The sequence below is a fragment of the Sinohyriopsis cumingii genome, chromosome 15 (assembly GCF_028554795.1).
Source record: "Sinohyriopsis cumingii isolate HCF-2022 chromosome 15, ASM2855479v2, whole genome shotgun sequence".
Classification (NCBI taxonomy): Eukaryota; Metazoa; Mollusca; class Bivalvia; order Unionida; family Unionidae; genus Sinohyriopsis; species Sinohyriopsis cumingii.
The window spans coordinates 145692072-145718635 of record NC_142975.1 but is presented as its reverse complement, the minus strand read 5'-3'; the positions used below and the strand labels follow the sequence as shown (position 1 = coordinate 145718635).

At 35.5% G+C, this 26564-nt stretch overlaps 1 protein-coding gene across 2 annotated transcripts in view; it reads right to left on the bottom strand.

Moving 5' to 3' along the window:
- The window catches only part of LOC149782999 (casein kinase II subunit alpha), a 79162-nt gene that overhangs the window by 41937 nt on the left and 10661 nt on the right, over nucleotides 1-26564 (bottom strand). The window contains exons 2-8 of one of the 2 annotated variants that reach the window (XM_089934561.1): nucleotides 25236-25322; nucleotides 19179-19290; nucleotides 17056-17157; nucleotides 7795-7845; nucleotides 6052-6111; nucleotides 1473-1556; nucleotides 917-1027 (exon numbers count right to left, since the gene is read on the bottom strand). In XM_089934561.1, coding sequence (XP_089790687.1) covers nucleotides 917-1027; nucleotides 1473-1556; nucleotides 6052-6111; nucleotides 7795-7845; nucleotides 17056-17157; nucleotides 19179-19290; nucleotides 25236-25322 — 607 coding nt within the window. The remainder of the gene's footprint in view (nucleotides 1-916; nucleotides 1028-1472; nucleotides 1557-6051; nucleotides 6112-7794; nucleotides 7846-17055; nucleotides 17158-19178; nucleotides 19291-25235; nucleotides 25323-26564) is intronic. The other variant, XM_089934562.1, reaches the window with a different exon arrangement.

Below are 26564 nucleotides of genomic sequence, written 5' to 3'. Positions count from 1 at the left end.
TACTGAGAAAGCTTTTATTCTTTTTTTACTTGCAAAATGCAATCCTTTCTGTCTTTGAAATTGCTGAAGCAAAGCTGAAGTCAAATGTTGGCCATTATACTGCTGATCCACATGAAATTAAAGATTCAAACGTGAAAAAGCGAATTATTTCCCAGTGCCACATTTATCACAATTTGGAATTGTTAATGGATGAATGCAAGTGCAGGATCTATTCTTTATTCAGTACCAATGAAAAGAAGTACTAGATGTGATATTACTAATGAAAAAGGGGCCCAGAGTAACCGAGTGGTCTAAAGTGCTCTCCATTACAGATCACTGCATCTCACCTCTGTCTGCACCGGTTCGAATCTCGGATTCAGCCAATGTGGCTTCTTCTGGGTTGGTGGTTCTTTCCGGGGTTTTCCCGGGTTCTTACTCCACCATTAATACTGGCCGCCAAGTATAGCCTATTGTGTGCTGAAAAATGGCGTTAAACCCCACAACAACTAATGAAAAATGGGGCAATTAATAAGCCCTGTTCCACATAAGCCTTTACTCTTGAAAGTTTCCTTTCCCAAATTGATAACATTACATTTGTCAATACTAATGGCTTGGGAAATGTTTCAACATACTCTTAAAAGTGTGCATTTCATATTGAGATCTGGTTAAAAATTTAAAAGATAGTTTGTAAAATGCAAGGGGTACTTTCTTGATCTTGAGGATTTCAGTACAGAAAAACAATGCATACACTTAGAAATCCAAGAACATTTTATAAGTTTGAATCTTTCTTAATTTTTAAAAAATATCTCCTTCAATGCTAGTAAAGCTAAAATGGGTCTGCAGACAGAAACAAATTCACGTGGGCAGATTTCTGCAGATTAATGAAAGGACCATGTCCATTTAGGAACCCCAACTAGCACAGGTTGCTGAAGTTTACCTGATAATCCAGTAAGAGTTCTGGCCCTTTGAAATACCTAGAAGCTACCCTAACATTGTATTCCATTCCTGGATGGTAGAACTCTGCTAAACCCCAGTCAATTAAACGTAACTGCAAATGAAAAAGTCCGTAAATAAATAATATCAAAACGGAATTATCTCCAATGATGTGTTTTAAAAAAAATGTATTCATGGCCTACGTCTAGCTTGATCCAAATATACATCATAGAATGCATATAACAATTATGATGAATTTACTTTTTTTTGTATGTTGAATGAAAATGAAAATACAATTAAAAACCATGTACAAGCTGTCAATATTCAATATGGCAAAAAATTCTGAATCTTTATTCTCATCATCACAAGTTAACTAGTTTTAAAAAATCTGAATTTTGTTTACTCTCGCAGTTTTTTAAAAAAAATCAGAATCCTTTTACATTTTTTGATCCAATATGCATCAAAAAATTAGTTTAATTTGCTGAATGAGACATTCATGCTTCTTAAAACAGTGCAGTGCCATGGACAATTCAAGCTGGATGACGTAACCAACAGCTTACCTTTCTATTTTCATGATCTATCATGACATTGTGAGGTTTAACATCTCGATGCATGATCCCCATGCTATGACAGTAGTCCAGAGCCTGTAAAAGAAAACCGGAATGAAATGTTACAATTCTGATACAACAGAGAAACGTTATTAATGAAAACATGTACCATGGTTTTTCTGTCAAAAACTGGTGCCATCTTCTTTGTACTCATGCGCATACAAAGAATAGATGTACAAAGATTGTAGAAATGCATCACTGAGCGGATTTTACGATCATTTCTTGATTTGCTCTGAAGTGGGCTTTTAAAACGCACATATATAGACAATTGCTAAACATGGTACCAGAACAAAAGAATGCTTAATTTTACAAGGTTCCCAACATAATGAATGTATAAAAATAATTTCTACACCCTGGCATAAGTGAGCAAGACAGTTCTCTACTCTATGCAGTTGAAAATACTTTATGTTTCATTTGGATCTGGAAAATCAATACGGTTGTCTTATAAAATCCATAGTGGAAACATAGCATGCTCTCTCTCCAAAGAGTAGAAAATATGCCACTGCAGTAAGAGAGACCTAATGCACTTTCTAGGTACCAATCACATAAGAGTCTCCACTTTGCATCAAAGAACTTTGACAAAGTCAGTATCCTGGCTTCGACGATACATTCAGCAGCCTTGCTAAAAAAAATCGCCTAGTAGATGGGTCATTTGAAATTAGAAAAATGTGAAAGTAGGGAATATGAGGGCTGTTTGGAAAAGTAAACCCTTCTTGCAACAGTAAGTTCTTCCAACAAGATAACAATCTGGATTGGTCTATCAACAGGTCGAATAGACTGATGAACCACAATCATTAAGGTCACAGAGGGGCTATCTGGACGAGTTGAGCAGTTTAAGTTCTGACCTTCTGGAGAACTCTTAGAAGTGTCCATCCCAACATCCCTGCATAGATGGAATAACTCCAAGAAAAGCACCATGGTTATGGGCAAAGAGCATATGGACATATTTGCAACTACTTCTAATAAGCAAATTAGGCTCTACATGGCAACCAGTATATTTTTGTGGAGGAAGAACCACTGACCCACAGGAAACAACTGGCAAGCTTTCTCACATACCGACATTGGCCAAGCAGCCAAGAATAGGTCAGCATATGAGGCTCAAGTAAAAATACCTCTAACGACTTAACAGGGAGGCCGGCGTATGACTTTGTGTACATGTGTTTGGAATTTTTAACATACCATTAACAATTTGAAGCATATTGCTATGATGTCTGCAGTGTGGCAGTTTATAATGATATCTAGCACTGGGGCATGTGACCTTGTGAAAATTGAGTGTACCAGAGAGAACTGTCCACCCTTTATGTTGCCTGGCTGGCAAACCTTTGAGATAACTCCCTGATTAAGGTAGAATGTGGAAGCACTTACTTGCATTCAAACTGGATGAACAGTACATTAAACAATCAAGGATACTGGTTGGGCAGAATCAAAAAGTATACATGTAGTTTGGTTTCGGGTTGTATGACACTGCAACTTGTGAATTCAAAGTAGGGTCGGACTGGCAGACTAGTCCACTGCCCCCCATTCCACAATACTGCTGACCGTTTCAAGTTCCAAGACAAAAAACAAAAGATGTTTCACCTACTATGGTGTATTCCTGCACAAGGCATTTCACACGTTTCTTCACATTCAAAGTCTAATACTGACAATGATCTACATTATCAATTTTGCACAGCCACAAATATTTCCTATAAGCAATTAAAGTAAATAAAATAATATTTATTCAATGATATTCTTTTATTCCACCATTTATTAAAGATTTAAACACAATTTAAAGAAATTCAATTCAATATATAAAGACATGAAAAAAGTAAATCAAGTACTTAGGAAGCCCAATGAATTATTTATAAAGAGTGAAAAAAATTATATATAAATACCAAAACTAGCAATTGCCATTAATACTCACAAGTCATTCTTTTTATTAAAAGTTTATTAATGCAGAGAGATATAAGAAAACATTTCAAAATCTGACCTTACTCCCTTAGTTTTTAAAGGAGAAACTGCATTGTTTTCTCAAATCACAATGTTTTGATAGCTATTAATTAGACAAGTCCAACCATAATCCTTTAACTCATTAACCCCTGGCGCCGCGTTTATGCGTCAGGAGGTAGTAGCCTACTGCCGAACTCTGTAGCATCAAGGTCATGCATGATACACTAAAGTGGGTGGTATTAAAGAACGGTAGACAGATATAGCTCTACAATGATACAAAATAATCTGGACGTTCTAGTTGCACTACAAAATACAGTGGGAAAAACCTAATTTTTTGGACCCGATTTTTTTCCACCAAAAATTCGCTTGTGGTCAGAATCTGATTTTGTGTCCGGATTTTAGACTTCCTGGCCTCAGATCTAAGATCTAAGGCAGACAGGTCTGAACTGCACACAGACATGCGAACCTTTGCAAAAAGTAGGATAAGATGGGCATTTGGAATAAAGAGTGGTCTCTATACAAAAATGATGGGTCCATTAAGCAAACAAAATTATTGTAAAAATATTTTTTTAAAAAGAACTTGAACATTTACTGGATGCTGTATATCACAAAAATGTGGACTTTATTATACTTTTGGAATTACTATATTACAAGATAATGTGGATCTCATCATTCTGGATTACAATTTTTATACCTATATTTGACACAATTCAAGCATGGATTTTTATATAAATGGATTAAAAATGGATTTAATTACATAAAGATGGATAAAATGTAAGTTGTAAATTTATTTGTACATATTCGACTCAATAATACAACAACTGTTATTTATTTTAAATTGGTTTTGTCTTTATTTCTCTCATCTGTACATCTATCCAATTTGACTTATTTTTTCCCCATGTGCAACTCCAACTCACTGAACACATATCACTCCTTGCAGATAGATCTGACATGCAAAAACCACAAACCCCTCAACTTATAGAAGTGTCATAAAGAAATTCTCTTTTGGAAGCCCTAAAATGAGTGGGGCTTAGCTTGTAGTTGAATCAACTTATAAGAGAGTATAGATGGTACATATGCAAATACATGTATTGCACTTTAAGTACATGTATTGTGCAAGGAATTATTTAGTCACTTGCTTTGAATTTCTATCGGCTGAGACCAATGTTTCCTGTTGAATCATGTAATATCCATCAGACATATTTTCATTTGTATTAAGTTTTTGTTGTTGTTGTTGTTGTTGTTATATGGTTTAATGCCATTTTTCAGCACACAATAGGCTATACATGGCAGTCAGTATTAATGGTGGAGGATGAACCTGGGAAAGAACCACCGACCTACGAGAAGCTACTGGCAAGCTTTCTCACATACCCACATTGGCCGAATCTGAGACTTGAACCCACGCAGACAGAGGTGAAATGGCAATGATCCATAACGGAGAGTACTTTAGACCTCTCGGCCACTCGGGGCCCCCTTGTATTAAGTACTAAACTCACTGTATGTGTTTGTGTGATCTGGCCTTTTAACATAGCTTTAATAATTTTCAGTCATATTGCTATGATGCCTGCAGTGTGACATTTTATAGTGATCTCTAGCACTGGCACAATATGCCAGACATGTAGCATCATATCCCACCCAGTCACATCATTTTGACACCAGTCCAACCAGTCCTAACACTAACCTCTTAATGCTGAGTGCCAAGCAAGGCAGCTGTTAGTACCATTCTTATAGGTCTTTGGTATGAATCGGCTGGGGTTCAAACCCATGATCTCCTGCATCCAGGGCCGATGCTCTAACCACTATGCCACTGGAGTGGTCACTAAACTCGCTAATCTACAATATCTGTCAACTTCTGAAGTTAAAATTACACACCAAAAATAATTTATATCATACTCACTTTGCAGGGAGGGAGAGATATTTTGGACACTGAGATCTGGTACTGTAGTCTCAGATGTCTTATAATTTATACCAAAACAAAAGAAAATGCAAGTGAGCAAGCTAAATTTAATGGTACAAGGTATTTCTCCTTTGTTGAAAAAAAATATCTGAAAATCTTTCAACACAAATTAACCATCATAAAGTGTCTGTGATCTACCTGCAACAGAATGTGATGTAAACTTCTTGGACTACACTGTTTACATTGTTAAACTTTCAACACAGTGGAATAACTAACCCACTTCAACACATAGAGAAACAAAAATCATGTTAACTGTACTGGTTGTCAAGGTTGTCAAAAGACCAATGAAGATGAATTTCATCTAGCAACCGGACAGGAGTGTACGTGCATAAAATCCAAGGAAGAGGAACCTATTCTATATGTTGGACATGACTAAGGAATTGCTGAATTCATGTTCTTTTGGTTTGGCTCCCAGTTTCTAGTGGAGAGGGAAACATTTAGCTAGGACAAGAGAATTTGCATCCTGGAAAAAGAGTCAAGTGACAAGTAAATATGTGCATCTTCTTGTGATAACCATAATATTTACCAATTTTCACCAAAATCCATCAAAAATTAGTTGCATTCAAGTGTGTGTGATGGAAGCAAGAATGAATGGATGGACAATCATAAGGAATCCTATATAATCAAAGCCTAAAAAATCCTTACCTTTAACAATTCAAATAAGTAAAACCTGATGTCATAATCTGTGAAGGTCTGGTATAATTGCTGAAAGAAAAAATATAAATGAAGTTAATACCCATAATATGTGAATTCTGATTTCTGATAATGCTTCCTTCTACATAGTCAAAAGGAAAGCTGTAGAAGCTCTTTATCTACGTCAACACATTAACAATTCATTTCAAAATTTAAATTCAAATAAAGGAATTTAAGATAATGATTAACTACAATTACATTCATCTGTCAACATATTTACATAAGGTGTAAACAAGATAAAAACATTTACTCAAGTTCTCCAGTGGTTAGGTTCAACCATAGAAACAGCCTACCTTCCTTCATGACTGCATGGCATCTTATCATATACGAGTAATTACCTTTGCAACTATGCCGCCAATGTAATGTTTATTTACAATATACAAGGTTTTATTTAATACAATTATTTTGAACTGTTAGTTTAGCCTGATCCTCACATGTGAGTGAGAATGAGCAAGTGCTTACAAAATACACATGCGTCATACGTGCCATAAAACTAACAATCCGAAAAAGACCTTTCTATGTGGCATAAATTCTTTTCATGATAAAAATGCATACCAAATCTCCAATACATATCTCAAACAGTTCATAATATATTAAATGTCAAGAGTGCAATGGAGAGATGAACAGATTTTTTTAAAATTCAGGTAATCTTTAAAATTCTGATCAAACATATAATGCTAAAAGTACTAATCTGACAAAGTCAAATCAAATGCACACAAATGCATAAAAAGATTAAAGGCAATGTATCAAAATGGAGAAGAGTATAATAGCCAGACAGATGGACATAATTTGTAATATCAAGTGTCCATTGAAAGGACTGTGGTCTTCTAACTCAAAGAAATTTCCAAGAATCCACATTGATATTGTTCTTTCTTTTTAATTGCTGAGAACACCAAAAACCCTTGAGACAAGGCCTTTGATCAATCTCAACATAATACAAAGTCAGGTCACAGTGAAAGAAAATACATGTAATAAGATAATTCTGAAACTAGCAGCAGTCTGGGGTCGAAAACAATGAATTTTTAAGTATGTCTAACAATGGAGTGTATCAATATATACTTATTTGTTATGACTGATAATAACTTCCATTAAGGTATTTAATACTGCAGTAACATCAGTTTTCAGAGAATAATGTCTGAAAAGGGCTTGAAAATTTCAAGACCCTAGCACGTAAGTTTCTTCAGTGTACAACTTTTTAACATATGGGTAGCTAAAGGTGTAAATAGGTATCCTGGCACTTGGGTATCCATCTGTTCATAATTCATAATTACCCAGGTAATATAATCAGCTAGGAAGTACCTAGGCATCAATGAACTTGAACCGATCTAACTGTTATCCCTCAGTATATATATATATATATATGCCAAATAAATGTAGGATTATATGTTTATGAGGTCACTTAGTAACTAGACTAGCACACAATCACATACAACAACTAAGTGCATTGGTTTCTCTCTCAGGTATAATAAAAATGAAACAAACTGGCTTTCAAAGGTGTCAACATATGACCCTCAGAAATGAGTCAAGATGCAAGTAGATGTATCGTAGATGCATGGTAATCGACTTATCCTTTGGTAACAAGCAATTCCTATATGGTATTAGTCTTGCTACTTCAGAACATAGTGCCCACGATCCTCAACTAAACTAATGCTAACAATGAAATTGCAGGCAAATAAATTACAAAGATATACTTACTTTAAAGTCTGTGTTATTTACATGCTCAAATATTAGTGCTGGAGTCCGAGACTGAAAAAAACAAAAGGAAAAACATTTGAGAGGTTTTAAAACATATCATGGTCTTACTTCTTCACTAAACAAAATTAATGTTTAACAGAACCTGGTGTCTCACCCAAACAAGTGTGCTAGTCAATATAGCCCCTGTATCTGTCACACAAAATATGGTTCACCCAGCCCCAGAATCATTTCTCATGGACTTGACAAGGACTTTCACAAGTTTTCAAGCAGTATTTTTTCTTACACTAACTAAACTTTCTCCACAATGTACTTTGTTCATCACTGCATAAATAGGTACAAAAGGTGAAGAAAAAAACAATTAAAAAAATGGCAGTACACTATCTGCTAACTACCCATGTCTTGTCATTCAACCACTGAATTGTATTCCATTTTATGCATTATTTTTGGAGAATATTTAAATGACAACAATGCAGAATTTGATCTGTAGTCCCTAAGACAGATTCAAGCAGTTTTTGTGACACTTCAAGGAGCTGGTCAAAAAATTCAAGAATTGTTCAAAGATAAAAACAAATTCGAGGAGTTTTCAAGGCAAGCCAACAAATTCAATGATTTTCAAGATTGTATAAACCGTGTTTAACATTGCTCACCATGATGTAACAAGTTTTTGTACTTAAAGAAGGCAAGAAATGAAAGACAGAACTCTTTGCATATCAGCGTATAAACTTTAATATTATCACAAAGTTTCAGTTGAATGCAACAACAAAAGTAGAAGATGTGTATCTTCCAAATACTTGAATGCAAAACTTGGCATCATTTATAATAACAATGGTTCATGGTGCCATTAAAGTGACTAGTATATCTCATAATTACATAGATGAGACAAAAATGTAATCAAGACACATGCACACACATGCCAAAAATGATTTTGCTATTTAATTTATATTGTCTTAAAAAAGAAACTGCAATTTGATTTTTTGCTTGCAAAACTGAACAGAATTTTCAGTAAAATGTGTATGAATGTTGTCATTTACAGTACAATTATAGATATGTTCAAGTTTCTGTTATGTACAATGCCAGCATAGTTTGCAGAGCATGTACTGCACATTAAGGGCTGCACAATCAATATGGACAAGGATAAAGAGGCAAGGGATTAGGTATCCAATATGAATACCTGAGGCCACTACATTTGGCAATGTCCAATAAATACAGTCCACATCCACTCAATCTAGTAGAACTCCCTCAAACATTTTATGGCAGTCATAGTGCGTTTTATGGCACCCAACTAGTCAATACAACACATTTTGGAGAAGCCCCAAAACTATGCAAACCAGATTATGGAAGATGTCAATTTCATACCTTTGCTTGTAAATAAAACTACGTAGTACATTGTTTTTCAGTTGCCTAGCTAGAGATACCTATAGAACACAATCGGAACAAAAATGTGAGGTTTCAAACTTTACTGGACATCCTCCAACCTCTCCATTCATACATTAGTAAACTGCCTAGCAACAATGTACATCCCTGCTGATGAACTAATATACATGTGCAGAAATTTAAATACTGTTTTGCATCGTGTGATTAAGTTCAATGCACCATCACAATAAATGATATGTCATAGTGTTTCTTGTACTGATTATTAGCTTCCCTGTAATTTTCATATTAATCCCCAAGGCCCACCGTGAAAAAATTGTTGAAAGCAGCATACACATAAAGAAACAACAAAAAAAAAAACACTACAAACACATGAGACGTTCATGTAAGATAGTTGCCATTTATTACATTTGTATTTGAAAAAATCTGAAACAAGTTTTTTTTCTTCGGCTAAAACAAATATGTTTCCTATTTCACTGGTTTCAAAATTAGTTAATTAAAGTAGGTAGGTAGTTAAAAACATATAAACCAGCTGCACAAATTTTTTTTTTACCCTGGAGGAAAAAAGTGTTAGGGTCAGCAACAAGAAACACTGAATGGTTGGCAGACCCAAAACATTCTATTTTTTTGCCTTATATCAAGTATATGACTTGATTATATTGATCTGCATTTAATCAATAAATGTCAGAGACACACTTGTGGCAATAATTTTTGAAATAAATATCAGCTTGAAAACTAATAATTATAATTCACTTTTAACTTAATTTTGTTAAGAATAAAATGGCATCATATACCCAAAAAATATCTGAACTATGGTAGATCAGTATTTCCCTTTACTCTAATTTGTGCATCCAAGACTTCCAAATTTTCAATTTGACCCCAGTTCTGACACCATGGTTATACTCAATCTGACCCCAATTCTGACACAAAGTGGATTTCCAACTCAATCTTGCATCCCCAGGGGAAAATCATCACTACAAAAATTACCTGCTGAGGGTTTGAAAAAATCACATTTAGCTGCAAAAAACTGTATGTCACTGCTTTTTAAATATGAATGTGGATATAATATAGCATTAGTGTTGATTAGCAACCCACAGATTATCAGTCATAATACCTCCGATGGTAGCTTCGCACCACTGGCCTATCTGTCGAGCACATGAACAAGATGCAGCAAAAAAAAATACAATTTGTACTATCAGTAAAATACTGACAACAATGCAAGTAATACTTAAGTTTCTGCTCATCCTTTAGAAAACCTCAGAGTGCCAATTCAAAAAATTTAAGTTCACTACAAATTTGGGAACTTGTTTCTCTATAATGGATCATATCTTTAAAAAAAGCTTGTCATGCATTAAGTATTGCTTTCTATTTCCTTCTTATTTTATTGATCACATTTGCAAATTGGAAGGATAAACCATGGATTATTGTTATTTATTTCTGTTATTCGACCTACATGATAACATTTCAACTGGTCAATTGAAACAAGTTGACCTGACACTATCATAACTGCTTTTACATGGGGAAAATCTGCATAGTTTTTACCCATTTTTTCTTTATTATTCCACTACATTTTTTTTAAATTTGATACAACAGACATAATAAACCTTTTTACTGATTGTAACAATACTGCATACAGTTCTAGAAATTGGAAATAAACACAGCAAATAATTAGAGTCTCAAAAATGCTTTTGATACTTCGCATTTGAATGCAAGAGGGCATAATAACATTTACACTGATCACAATGAAACCAAATTGAAAGACACAACTAAAACATGATTTTTTTAAAACAAAATGGCAGTTTAGGAGTAGTGACAAGGAGACCTGAGCTAACAGACAACAGACCATTCCATACGCTGCGTCACTGACCGGCAGCGCTAAAATCATGACCAACCTGCATTTTTATCATGCAAGCACTCTTGTATCTGTTATGAAGTTGTGCAACAATAATTAACATTTGTACTTTGTGACCCATGAAACTATAACTGAAATAAAGAATCTCCAACAGCACATCCAGTAAGGACTTGTTATTTGAAAGTATAACACTGAACAGCCATGTCAACATACAGCTGAACATTATGTATCACGCACTGGTATCGCTATCATTAATGTCTATGACAATCATTCAAGTTCATTAATAGAATAAAATCATCTAAAATTACAATCTGCTGAAGCAAAATATAATGTAATGAGAGTCCGACAAAATGAACTGTTGACCCTGATATGCCTGACCGGGGGAGGGGGGGGGGGGCATATATTACTACTATAACAATCAGTAATATGCAACTCTGTTAGGATGACAGTGTCAATAGGAAAACTACAAGCCACATTTTCAAGAATATTCACACAGCTGGCAGCCAATATGAACACATTAACCCCTGGAGGTTTTTTTCATTTTCGCCTTAAATTCGAGTAAGGAACACATTTTAAAAGCTATTTCTGAATACATCCTAACACATCAACTTCCAATAACTTAATGCCTAGTTGTGTTAGAAACATCATTTTTCATTGGCTGTTTGGCTCATGCATGAGCAGAAGGGTAAAAGTTGGATATTTTTTTATTTATTTTTTTGCTTATTTTCGTATCGAGACCACTCTTTATTCCAAATGCCCATCTTGTCCTACTTTTTGCAAAGGTTCATCTGTCTGTTTGCAGTTCATACCTGTCTGCCTTAGATCTGAGACCAAAAAGTCTAAAATCCGGACACAAAATCAGATTCCGACCATGGGCGAATTTTGGGTGGAAAATAAATTCAGGTCCAAAATATGAGCTTTTTCCCTCTGTATTTTGTAGTGCAACTAACTTCCAGATCATCTGGTATCATTGGAGAGCTACATCTGTCTACTTTTCTATAATACCACACACTTTAGTGTATCATACATGACCTTGACAATACAGAGCTCGGCAGTAGACTACTACCTCCTGCCATGTAAACTCATCACTAGAGGTTTATGTGTTAAACAAGATATTTCAGACAAAATAATTTCCCATAAATTGCCATGTTAGTGAAGTTAAATTACTTGTACTAATGCTGAAATCAGGTCGATCTCACACAGATAGCATGTGCAAAACAAGTCTGATGTTGAATGTTCACCAACAGAACATATTTGAATAAAATCTGATTAATTTCAAACAGATACAAGGATTTCAAATATTGATCTGATCTCCAGAGTTTGCATTCATTTTTCCAAGTTATACTGGTCAACAGTCTACATGAAAAGGACTAACTAAATTTACAGCTGTCTCCCAGACTATATACATATCTTGAGAAGGCAAAAGAATTGTTGTACGACCAAAACAAGCTTTAATAAAATGTAAATCTTCATTTCAAATATCTGAAAACATATTTTGTACGAAATCTGATACAAATGTTCATGACAGGTAATTCACGTAGATAGTGGTTTGCATGATAAGAGCTACTACCGATGACTGGCTTTTAGACTATTTTAGTGATCCTCCACCATTTTGATTTACTATCACAAAAAACGTATCCACTGTTCGCCCCATAACCAAACAGATGCGAAATCACCTTATTAACTGATGTGGCTCTTGCTCATTATTGAACTCTTTTGATCTTGATGAAACCAATCAACATTATTCCACTTTGATCAAAACAGTAACATGGCCTCTAGAGTGGCAACAAGCTTAGTCCATCAGACACCACCTCATAAATACGAGAATTTCACCCATCAACCAAATCATCAGAGATCTTGGAATATTGTAGGTTGTATTCCAAGCTTAATTAAAATGTGTCTCAAGACTGGTAACAAACAAACAATGACCAATGGACGGACACTGTGGAAGCAGACAATGGACACAAGGCCATTCCATAAACAACACCTGGCCTTACCGCCAGGTGAGCTAATAATAATATAATAATAATAATAATAATAATAAACAATACATGTAATAATAACAAAATTAAAAATATTAAAATTTGGTGCACAATATTTGGTCCAGAATCAACTTACAAAATGAAAATCTATTCAGCGGTCACCATTGTTAAAAGGCCAACTTGGCTTTGACCCAAAGGTGGCTGCTTAGGACAGGTTTCAGTGCATTATAGTTAGATAGCAAGGGTTTCAACTGTACCCAGTAGATGGTGACTTTTTTTTACCTTGTATCTGAACAGGAATCCTTGATTACCAATCCAGTTTCCATAAAAAAGGTCATTTTACAGATTGGTCTGAAGGTAGATGAGAGCAGAAGATGCTTGCTTTTTATGATTCAGGATCAATGAAAGCATTGCCTGACAAAATTTTCTCTAGAACAAACTGGACCTTAAATGTTCTGGGCTGTTCCAGTAAAACATATATCCCCCCAGGGCCAGCACTTCAAAAAACTTCTGTAGGAGGTTATGTTTCAAACTATTTTGATCCAGACAGTGGAAGGTTGGTTAGGAAAATCACTTCTGTTGTGGGTTGTGTTAACAAAATGAGAAATTGCTGGTGGGGTTGTCAGAAGAAAAAAAAAACAAATATATATTTAAAATCTCATCTAACAACCTCCTAGTGGTCTAATGTGAGTAAAACATTGGGTCAGAAAATGATGCCAGTACACACGAGTGCATGTAATTTGCATACTTATAAAGCAGTGATAAGCGTTCCGCAAATTACATCAACATTGCGGATATAAAACACATGCTTTGCTCAGTATGCAATTTTTAATAAACTTTAAAAATTAAAAAGTGCATTTCACGATGTAATTCGCAATGCAAACAGCGGTCTAGCAGTGCTTGATGCAACATCCAGATAGCTGGATACTTTGGTTCAACTTCAATGGCTGTTAAACTAAATTTGATTGGTTCACTGGGCCCTGGAACAAGCATTTTATGGTAGTTTTAACCTTGTTTTCATCATGAATGTGATGGAGGAACATGGATCCAAAATAAACACATCAATTTTAGAACCTGTTCATTGACTTTGAATCAAGTATATAATCCAAGTCAGGTTATATGCTGGTTATGCACTTTTTAGTGTTTATACCTGCTCAGTATGGGGGTCAATTTAAAAAACGAACAGGCTTATACACGAGTATATACAGTATACTGTACTTCTGCCTGAGAGATGTGAATAATTTTATTTCTTGGTTTGTTGATTCTCATTGCTCAATTCAAATGCATCATTGAAAAACATTGATGCATTCTCATACTTTGGTACAAATATTTATTACAGATGCATATCTCCAGATATTGGTAAATAGAGCTTGAATAAGTTATAACAGTTCTAGTTGGAACAATGGACATTGTTAGATAAACTTTAAGTGAGCTAAAATGTAAACTTTTCGGCAGCATGTGATGCAGGATTGCTTAAGACTTCTCCATCTCGTATGCTCATCACGAAAAATCCATTTGTACCAACTGTTGAGGACTTTTTGGTAACCGTAAGAAAGGCATAATTGACATTATTCAAAGTTCTACAGAAATTACAAGAGTCAAAATTTATACACTCATACAGCTGTGGTAAAAATGATCGACTAGTACCTTTGCTGCTGTTGCCATAGCTGATTAGTTGGTTGATTTAGTTTGGTTTGGTTGGGGGGGGGGACAATATATTAAGTAGAAGAAGAACTCCAAAAGACCACCAACCCAAATTGGTTGATCTATGACAAACAAATCACTCTGTGAAATGTGCAAGTGATGTAAAAGCAAGCACCTAAGTACACTTGGGCACATGGAGCCACTGTTGATTTGATGTTTATCTCCAACAGCTGAAGTCATTTAGACCGGAGATCTCGGGTTTTGGATGACCATTATGGCCTTAACACCATTTTCTGATGAAGAGAATTTATATATGGCAGCCAGTTTTAATGCTGAAGAAAATCCAAGTACTTTTGAGACACCAAACACCACTTATGTAGAACCACTGACCTTCATCAAGTAACTGACAACATTCTCATTTACACACTGGAGGCAAGTAATCACATGACAATCATCTTGTACCATTCAGCCATGGAAGCCCCTCAGATCTGTATCACAAGACAAGCCTCTTATACCACTCTGCCATGAAAGCCCCTCAGGCCACGAGGTCTTATATAAAAGATTAGAAGTGGAAGATAGAGTCTGTGACAACTGAACTGAATGTGCAGAATATTAATGCTGTTGTTGTTGTTGGGTTTAACGCCATATTTCAGCACACGATAGGCTATGCATGGCGGCCAGTATTAATGGTGGAGGAAGAACCCGGGAAAACTCCGGGAAGAACCACCGACCCACGAGAAGCTACTGGCAAGCTTTCTCACATACCCACGTTATCCGAATCCTAGACTCGAACCCACGCAGACAGAGGTGAGATGGCAGTGATCCGTAAGGGAGAGCGCTTTAGACCACTTGGCCACTCGGGGCCCCTCAGAATATTAATGCTAGGCCATCAGTGATGATGATGGTGCTGTTGACAATACAGTTGACTGCAATGCCATTGATTTTACGAGTACTCTGGGGAAAAATGATTCCTTGTCTTGCATCCATTTTTTTAAATTAATGATAAAAAAATGTTTGACTTGCTATATTTCATTTGGTTTTTTTTAAAAACTTTATACAAGTCTTGCAACAGACTGCTCCGGTGGCCTAGTGGTTAAAGCGTCCGCCTCGGATGCAGGAGGTTGCGAGTTCGATCCCCAGCAGTCATACCAAAGACGTACAAAAATGGTACTAACAGCTTCCTCGCTTGGCACTCAGCATTATGAGGTTAGTGTTAGGACTGGTCAGCCTGGTGTCAGGTTAATGTGACTGGGTGGGACATGATGCTACATGTCTGCAACATGATGCCCCAGTGCTAGACATCACTATAAACTGCCACTGCAGACATCATAGCGATATGGCTGAAAAATTGCTAAAGCTATGTTAAAAATCCAAATCACTCACACACAGTCTTGAAACAAGCATAAAAAAGGCATCGATAACTGAAATATATGTTCTTACAAGAAATGACATAGTGTAAAAAGTAGGCAGAAATAATACAACATCACTTCCACAGGCACTAAAGTTTTTTTTTTGACAAACCATGGACAAGTTTACCAAAACACTTATTTAAAAAAATAATAACAAGGAATCATAGCATCTGACCACATTTAAAGCAATACAAGATTTAACTATTATTCAAACCAAAAGCAGCATGCCTGAGAACAAAGAAAAATAGCAAAACAGTGATCACTTTACTAAACACAGTTTAGTAAAGATACAAATTCATGATTTCTGTATTAGAACAGAAATCCATATTATAAAATCTGTATGTACGGATGTTAAATTAGTAGGTATTAAGGGACTGATCAATGACATATACGAATAATAAGCCACCATGAAAATTTGTAATTTCACAGTATCAGAGACCTACATGGCTGACAGACAGACAAACAAAAAGGACAAAAGATTGATTATAATGAATGAATACAAATAAAAATATGCAGTAGATTATATGATCTACAAGAATTCAGTACATTACCTCCAGCCTGCTGTCATTTAAATCGCTTATCCCCAACCCAATATTAAAATCGCTTCTACTGCCCACTAACCCATAGCCAGAAATAATGTTAATAAAAAAAATAGGGGGCAGTGTTTTTCAATTAAAATATATCTGACACTGGATCATACTTTTTTAAAAATGCTTCTGTCGTGGGTTGGTTGAACTTGAAAGTGACTTCTGGGGAGGTGGGGGTATGTTTTACTGGAACAGCCCTCAGCCTATTTCACGCCCAATTAACAGATGGATTATGAAAATGAATTTTTTACACAAGTTCCGTAAAATCAAATTTGGGGGAAGGGAGGTGGGGAGGGCATTGTACCCAGGTGCACAAGTGAGAGATTTTGTCTCCATCCACTACTATCCCAACTCAAACTTTAGTTCTTAAAATTCTTGTAAATAGAGGACAGAGTCAATAACATTTTTCTACTCACCACTGGATCCTTGACTATAGCCAACAATGAAATAATATTTGTTCCTCCTCTCAGATTTTCCAAAATCTTTATCTCTCTCTTGATCTTCTTTTTCTTCACGGGCTAAAAACACAAAAAAATGTTAAATTAGAAAGGGTGCAGTTGTTGTAGCTCTGGGACTGAGGCATTGGATTGTTGACCAGAAAAGTGTCGATTAAATTCCCACCATCATACCAGCTGATACTGGCTGTCTTTGGGCAAGGCACATTTCAACGTGGTAGTCACGTGATGATACTACAAAGGTCTAGAAAATGGTCTCGGAATAAATATAGCAAATTTTGTGCTCTTTCATTTTTGTAGTTTTATTACAACTAGTATATGACTTTGATTTGAATTTTTTCTACAACATTTGAAAACGACAGCTGTGAGATTCTGTGTGTTCATGCGACTAGCAATCAAAATCGCTAGTACCAGCTCAAATTTCATCAATGCATTTGTTTTATCGTCTTTCAGCAGATTAAAGACAAAGATTTTAATACTCACAATTTCTGAGAAAATAAATAATTTTCATATCGATTTCATGCAGGTTTAACTTGATTTAACAACGTTTAAGTTTGCTAGTCCATCCACAAAGCGGTTATGCCTTAACACCACCATGTTGGCCTCTTGTGATGCTAGACTGGTTTTCATACCTTCCATAAAAAAAATAATAAAGATATCGAACTGTCTGTGAAACAAAAAGTCTACCAGAAGAATGTAATCCACTGAGCGTGGGTCGGTGGTTCTTTCCGGGGTTTTCCCAGGTTCTTCCTCCACCATTAATACTGGCCACCATGTGTAGCCTATCATGTGCTGAAAAATGGCGTTAAACCCTACAGCAACAACAACAACTTTATGTATGCCTAGAATGGCCAGCATTTCTTCCAGTGCAGTGGGTTACAAGAGAAAATCAGGTTTCTCTTCCATATATTTTGTAGCACAATTGTTAGTTTCAGCCACAATTCTTTCAAACCATTTTCCCTTCATTAAAAACAAAAGTATGACATGCTTTCAGTGAATTTGGTGGCATATAGGGCATGTAGTTCACTTGTCTACACGGTGCCATTATCATCATCTGATACAATATAAATTTTCACAAACAAGACGAAGACGTTATTTCAATATCACTGCAAAATTCCCAAATTCAATACTGTGTATTTCTTCTCTTGGTGCCCCACAATGTTCCAATTCCAAATCGCTAACACAAGCCCATGTCTAACAACATATCCAACAAGTATCATGTGGAAAGAATTCCAAGAAACCCTCATTAGCAACTATATTTAGCATGACATCTTTCGCATCACCATTTGTTAACTCTATATCTGATCCATCAGTAGGTAATGTTTTAAATCAGCAAATTTATCAGTCACTGCAGAGGTAAGGCATATGTATGCAGCAGCTATATGCATCAGTGGTGGGGAAAGGTCTTAGAGAAAACATTTATCTTGATACAAATTACTTAAATTTAAAATTTCAGATTTAAAATTTTAAAAATTGGATATGCATCTTTCCTTTCTATGCTACTGAACCCAGTGACCAAAATTAAACCACTGTAATTGAATCAAATATGAGTTGAAAGAAAACAACAGTAAGCTTTGTATTATATCCTAATTTCTTTTTAAAGCATTTGACTTATTTTGTTGATTTACCGACACCCAACTAACACAAGCAAACATATATGGTGGTCATTTAGTCCAGATTATTACCAACAATCCAGTTTTCAGCTGGTCTGCCCCTGCTTAATCCATTTTGCATGTGTGCAAAGAATGTCTGGTACTGGTATTTTCAAGTTCCATTAGTAGCCCCCTACACACATTCCTCAAATTTGCATTCATTCTCGTTATATAGTGCTTGTGTGTATAATGAGGTCAGCAAACATGTATTCCAAATATAGTGTTATAAGAGAGAGCAGTACTGATTCAAGAGGGAATGATCTTTCCAAAGTCAGACAATGTTCATGCTCTTTTCATAGCATATATGAAAAGTTCACCATTACAGATATACAAAATTCATTACATGGTGGTGAACTAGAATATTTAACAATCTTTCCATGCAATAACAGACTATTTTGAAGTCATTAAAAATGTTCTTAGCAATGGGCTTACCTTCAGAATCTTGATAACAGCTTTTTCATTGTTGGTGATGTTGATTGCTTCAAACACCTCACTGTATTTGCCACGGCCCAGTTTACGTACTATCTGGTAGTCATCTTGTTGACTGAAATAATTAGTATGTCTTCATCACATTCACGCACTGCTTTTCTTTACTAGTATAGAAAATGCTAAGACCATGTTCTAACTGGAATTCTAGAGAGCAATGTGTTATAATGAGTAATGTTGGACAAATTCACAGAAAGTGTTTAGACAACTGTGCTCCTTTAAACCTTAAGTGTAATCTAGTGATGCTAGAGCAATTATACTATTCCAGAATGTACTGAGACCATGTTCTACCTATAGCATTAAGAAAAGTTCGTGTATTTTGGTGTACATTGTTGAAACTATTCATGCATCAACATGAGCTGTCCCTGCCAGTTCTGAATATCATCAAATGTATCCGATTTATTCTCTGTATACTTCCATAGCTGCCAACCTTCCAGGCTCACAATTAGTGAAAATAGGGATAAAATGTCGTGAATTTGGACATGAATTCGTGAAAAATACCATGACAATAACTCCATCCACTCTGACCACTCCGACTGTCAATACTACACTATATCAAGTTCGCAAAATAAAAATAAAACACTACATATATGCAGAAATTTTTAATTATCAAGACATGATACTGTGGCAGACTTGAACTTCCTCAACTGCTTGATCGTAAATTTGTTTTCTAAAGAGTTCCGACTTATTGCCTGCTGGTTGATCTTGGGGACTAAAATTGCTGACAAATTTTCTGCAGCTAAAGAGGCCCTAAAGTCTGTCTTACTTTTCCTCACTGAAGAAGATACTCTTTCGCTGTCTCTGTTGCTGTGAGTAATGCACAGGAGCTGCATCATTTTTGATTCTTCCACAGGAAAATTTGGAAGCGATTTTCGAGTCTGGGAACATTTGTCAGAACAAATGTTTAGCATGGTCTCCAGCTGATAAAGGTAGATTGTGTTCGACAAGAAAACTCACAAATAATGCTTCAGCATTGGTAGCCTGCAGGTCTTCCGCAAATGGTTTAAAATATTCCAAAGCTGAAATCTGCGAATTCTTAATTTTCCCAACTTCTACGTGTTTTTTGCAACCGATTTTCTTCCTCACGTCGTCTCTGCGATGACACACTGAGTGCAAAAAGCATGAATGAATATCAATGTTTAATGGCAGAATGCATGGCCAATTTTTGATATATTCCAAATTAAACTTCACTTTTTGAGTAATACATTTCTTTTTCCTTGGTGGTGAAGACATTTTCAAAATCTTACATCCGAGGCTGAACGGTAACTTTGACGCATGCGCGGAGCAAATTTCCGGTTAGGCCCCAGTTTCTATCTAAAGCATTTGTAAAACTACTCTTATACATATAGATTAAAAGAGGCTAAAATGCTTGCTACCGGGCCAACTGTACTAATAATCTGCTGTAGATCTACTAATATCGTGACCAGCAGTACCGGACCGTGTCGGCAAATGCGAATATCACGACTAGCGCTTAATGGGAAATCGGTTATTTTATTAAAGATTTAAAATAATTGAGGATTGGAAAATTCGTGAATTTTTGGCTTACGGCGTGAATCCGTGAATCGCTGAAAAAGTCGTGAAATTCACACCAAATTCGTGAGGGTTGGCAGCTATGTACATCACATAAAGTTATATTTTTGCCATTTTCTTACAGTAACATACCAACTGATCTAACTACAACGGCTAATGCTGAGAAATGTGAGATAACCAATGCAGTCTGAGATGGTTATATACTGGGAATAGTTTAAATAACAACTGACATGCCATCAAACACAATCTCCTGGTTTATTTCAACTAGATACATGTACATCTACCTAAAACTGAAAGTGATTTATCAAGCACAAGATATCCTTTGTACCAAACATTTTAAGTACAAACTGTTTTAAAGAACCTTAATCCAGAAAAGCTCTATATAGGCAGACCTGCCAACCTTAAAAAGACTTTTTCAGTAAGGCAGTCAATATGCTTCCAATTTATTTAGTAAAGTGTCACAAATTATCATATTTTTCATATACTAATGCTGACTTTGGAAACATGCATTGAAAAAGCCCAGAAATATGACATGTGACTGATGCAATGAAAGAAAACATTATGTTCAACTATAAAAGGCTAGACCTTAATTACCATCCAGTGAGGTTCAGAAACTGCAGTTGCAAACCCCACAAGGCTCAATGGCTTCTTGCCATCAATGAACTTGTGAGAAGACTTGGATATTTTTTAAATTCAATATGGTGACATTAATTGTCTCTCCCACCATTAATATGACATACCGGGTAATGCTGAACAAATGTGTTGTCCTCCTTGCTTTTATCTGCCAAGAATGTGAATATGCAGATTCTTTCAACTTTTTAAGAAGCATATTGTATCTTTCCCCTCAAACAGACAATCTGGCCGCATGATCTATTTTTCCGCTGTTATATTCCTAAAGTCTGTAATTTATTATGAGTCATTTCACTAACATTTACGGTCAAATCTTAAGTGTCTGCCAGTCTGCAATGGATCCTGAACATAAAATAACCAAAACATTGAAATATTTTTCAACAATCTACATTCACCATGTTGGAAGTAAGATAAATGCCATTTCATGTAATACTGTTATTAAAATTTTTATTTTAAAACCACATGCATGTTATGATGAAATATATAATAGATATGACTAATCATCTGATGAAAGCATAATTGGCAATCATCAATTTAATTCTTTCTTACATACAATTTCTCAAGTGATCACAGAACTTTCTTTTTACACTTCATTGAATTGCACTTTTTCTTCAAAACTGTTAATGTTGGACAACATTTTACACTTTTCCTGCAAATTCTTTTGTTTCTTTTGCAATTACTAATATACTATTTTCCAAGTCTGCTTTATATCTGGATTACTGGATAAAGTCTGCTATCCTTACAAATATATTTTGTAATTTGAGAGACAGTAGCCATGACAGCTAATATACAATTTCATTGTTATGGCAACTGGACATAACACTGACCTGAGCTGAACAATAATGTGTTCCTCAGCTGTTAGCTTTTGTAATCTTGATAATTATAATCATAGCTAAGGATCACACTGGGCTTCACCAATGTCACAAATTGTGGTTTTATTTCCTTAATTGCAATAAAATATATCATCTGGCAATATCACTGACAACAAAAATTTTGGCAGTGAAACTTGTACACACAATCTTGGGTTTGGAGAAATTCAAAAGCACCATGAAAGGAAGCCACAGACTTGGATATATAAAAAACTGGAATCTCGTGTAAGTTTCATTGGTGGGAATGGAGATCCAAGTTTGCTTATTGAATAAAAATCTACAGCATTCAGTGATAATTCTCAAGATTTAGGAAGAAATTCACTACAACCAAAGCAAGTAAAGCATGGTTAAAATTAATTTCTGAACTCCTCATTGAGAGAGATGTACTTTGTGAAGCTAGCTATGGGGGTGGGGGTGGGGTAATTCCTGAATGCATGAAATTGACGGTCGCATTATACGTCACTTATCTTACATTGCAAAGTACAAGCATAGGGTTTTAGTATTAAAATGTCATTAACTAAATTTCTTTACAAAACTATTATTTGGAAAATAATATACATAATATATATTTGCTTAATACCTGATGTTTCTATACATAAAAAGAGAGAGAGGCTGTAGATGTCAGGAAAGTAGATATTTTACATTCGATAATAAATTTATTCCAGGTGACAACAGTCATACCTATGCACTAACAGTGATGCAGGATGCAAAGACCATGAAAGTAGTGCAAAACAATCTTCAATAAATTCAAAGGACCTTTCATCAAAGGATGCCAGCACCAAACACCAAAATCCAAGACCCTAACATTAAATCACCTATTAAAAACTTCACTTGCATGTGAAATTTCTTCTTTTTTTCTCACCACCCAACCTCCAACACTTGTCAAAACATCCGCCTATGTCAACAATATTAACTTGGTCCCAACAATGTAGAGTTAAACGGTTAGTACTGTATTATGAAATGGCGACAAAATATTGAGGTTGCCAACTTTTTGGCGAATACTTTCTAAAGCCAGTGCCAACCCTGATAGCTATTAATTATCAAAAACCTGACTCCTAAGAAAAACAAATCGGAAAAGATAATCAGATTACTTACCTCTTTGCAATGAATTAAAATTGGGCACTTTATATCAGCATGTTGGAAACAAATGTCAATGTCTTCAACTTATACACATATTCATTAGATTCATTGTTATATGTAAACCCCAATGTGTATCAGCTTGTGATGCGCAAACTTGACACTTCCTCACTAATAAGTGTTAGAGGGTGGAACACCTTGAGGAACTTTAAACGTAAACTTGGCAGTGCCAAGGGAGTCTAGCCATTCAAATTTCAAAGTGTATTATGAATTAGGTAATTGGTTGCTGAGCTACATGAGCTGGAAAAACTTTAATCAATGCTTTCCACAAAAACATGCATCCCCAATCACAAATGAAAATTGATCATACTCCCTTCTTGCAGTTATAAAAATTCCAGCTGTAGAAAGTAGACACTTCAATTATTTTACTAATGTTAAATTTCTATGATCTGCAGTGCAGATTGTTGGCTCTTTCCCCACCAGTGCAAATCATAACCAAACATGGGTACATATGCAAATGTAAAGTTCTGTTTTGACTGACCCATTCTGATATTTTGTTACATAGAATGAAGTTATGAAAACTGCAAAGCAGACTTTACCTGCAACCGACAGCCATTAACCTAGGAATAATGCAACTGAATTATGGAAATAACCACCAAGGCACTTAATCTAAGGCTTTCAGAAAAGATATGGTTAAGCAAATAGTTTCTGACAGGTTTTAATAGTTTGTCAATTTGTAATATAAGGACATTCATCTAGTTTCTTATTCACACTGGAAAAAAATTCTGCTGTCATGTAAGTATTATTACCACATTCTCAAAAGGGTAAAATAAAAGGATACACTAAATTCTACCAACAGTGTTACTGCACTGTTTAAAGGGCGTATTGCACTAGCAACACTGATCCTGCTCTTCAATAAAAATGTATCACTGTTCATTAAAAAAAGGGATACGCAGCATGAAAGCAGTAAAGCTCAATAACAGAGGGACATTTCTTTTTGTCATCTATATTAGAGTTAAAGGATTTTTTATATTAAAAAAACAGAACATGTCTATTTTGTGGTTTAATCATGATTAGATTTCTTTTCAGAATACTTCTAATATATATATTTTCTGCAAAGGAGAGTGGACAAAAAAGTTAACACAGTAAACCTGTCTTGAAAGACCCAGTTCCTACAAATTCATGATAGGTCTGAACACTATAATAAACTCCATATATTGAGAAGCTTGCCTCTCAAGTCAGGCTTTACTGTACTAAGAAATGTCCAGGTTTATACTCTCACAATATTTTTGAGGTGGGCTTCATATGATATTAGTTTTTAGACCTTACAAATACTTCCTGTGCTCACTTTCCAACCATAAAACAACAACAACAACAACACAATAACCAAGACTAGAGTCCCTCAAATGAAAAGATGCTCCAAAGGACAAAAGAGAAGTTCCAGGAAACCAAGACTGAAGCCAACTCTGATATTCCTGATGGAATTCCAACATGCCAAATCCGGTAATGAAACAATTTTCTTGTACAACCATTTGTAACAAGTCTTTAGTGAAAATCCAGTGTCCATTCTGAAGGCGTTGCAGTAACACAAATTTCAACATAGCAAACATAGTGGCCATATTGGATGTCAGATCAATAAATTCTTAAATCAGGACCAACTGAATATCATGAAGAATGAAAACTATCCCATGTGATCATCCCTTCTCAAGGAGTAGCAATAACAAGATTTTCAAGATGGATGCCATTGTCGCCATACTGTATGACAGATCAGCACCATTTTCATTTAGAACCCCCTAACAACGTTATGCCATTTGGGCTCTCTTGCGCCCCTGCTACTTTCAAGCGCCTTATGTAGATGGTCCTCGCCAGGTTGCAATGGGAAATATGTCTGATGTACCTAGATGATGTCATTGTTTTGGGTCGTTCTTTTGAAGTAACACTCGACAATTTGAGTTGCATCTTCGACAGGGTATGCTCTGCAGGGCTGAAATTGAAAGCAAACAAGTGCAGACTCTTTGCCATGAAGGTCATTTTTGTAGGCCATGTGATCTCTAACTGACCTGGACAAAATCAGAACTGGAATAAAGCAGTAATTTCAACAGAAGCTGATATTTTTAGTTTTTTCTACAGGAATAATGACCTACAGTTCCTGAATTTCAAAAAGTTTCACTTTATCAGTTCCATCCAATTAAGATTAGTGTCTTCCTCCATTCAATACAGATCAGTACAAGTATTGATATTTATTTTTTTCTGCATCAATCAATGTGCCTGCCTGACAATTTCAGTCTCAGAGATCACCAATGTTAAGTCTCTTTCCCTTCACACCCAAATGATCATGATCTGGAGTGATCACATCCCACAACTGAAGAAAGAACATGTCATACATCTGGCTAAATATAAAATGGGGGATGTGGTTTTATTGGGGTGGGGTATGCAAACAAGTTACTAAGACATACTTTCTAAAACAAAAAAAAGAACATAAAATACAACAAGAAAACCACACACATGCTGTGCCATAAAGAACAACATTTTCTGCCCTGCCAACTCTTGCTATGATGTTGATCATATTTGATTTTGTTTTAGATGAAAATCACAGGTGAACAAACAACTGCTCTGCATAGAGTGAGAGTTCAGGCACAAGTCATATCTTGAAACATCTATGGTCACAGAGGAAATACCAGCATTCTTTTTGAATTATTCTTTGGAAAGAACAATATACAGCAGAATAGGCAGGCAATTGTGCCTCATCATCTACACATAACAGTATTACAAAACAGCCACCAGTGGACACAAGAGGATCAGAAGTACTTTTGGAAAAGTTCACATCAGATATTACTGGCCTGGAATGCAAGATGGTTAGAATTGCGAGATGATGGAGAGTGGTGGCAACTGTCAGATGAAGTGTGAATGAAACAAACACTGCCAGGTCATATGAAGAAAGCACCACACAAGTTTGTAGATGCTGGTTGTCCATTGAAGCATGTTGATATTCACTGGCACACTTGGACCATTACAAGAGTCTAGCATGGGGCAATCAATACAGCATAATAATATGGGATTACTTGATTATTCCAAGTCAAGATACAGTGACAATGGCCATGGCACTTGCAGATTTTTTTAAAAAAACATTGTGGTCCCATGTAGCTATACTCTGATCAGAGAAGATAGTCTGCAAGTTTGGTATTTCAAGAGAGGTGCCAACTTTTGAGCATGATAAAAAAGAAAA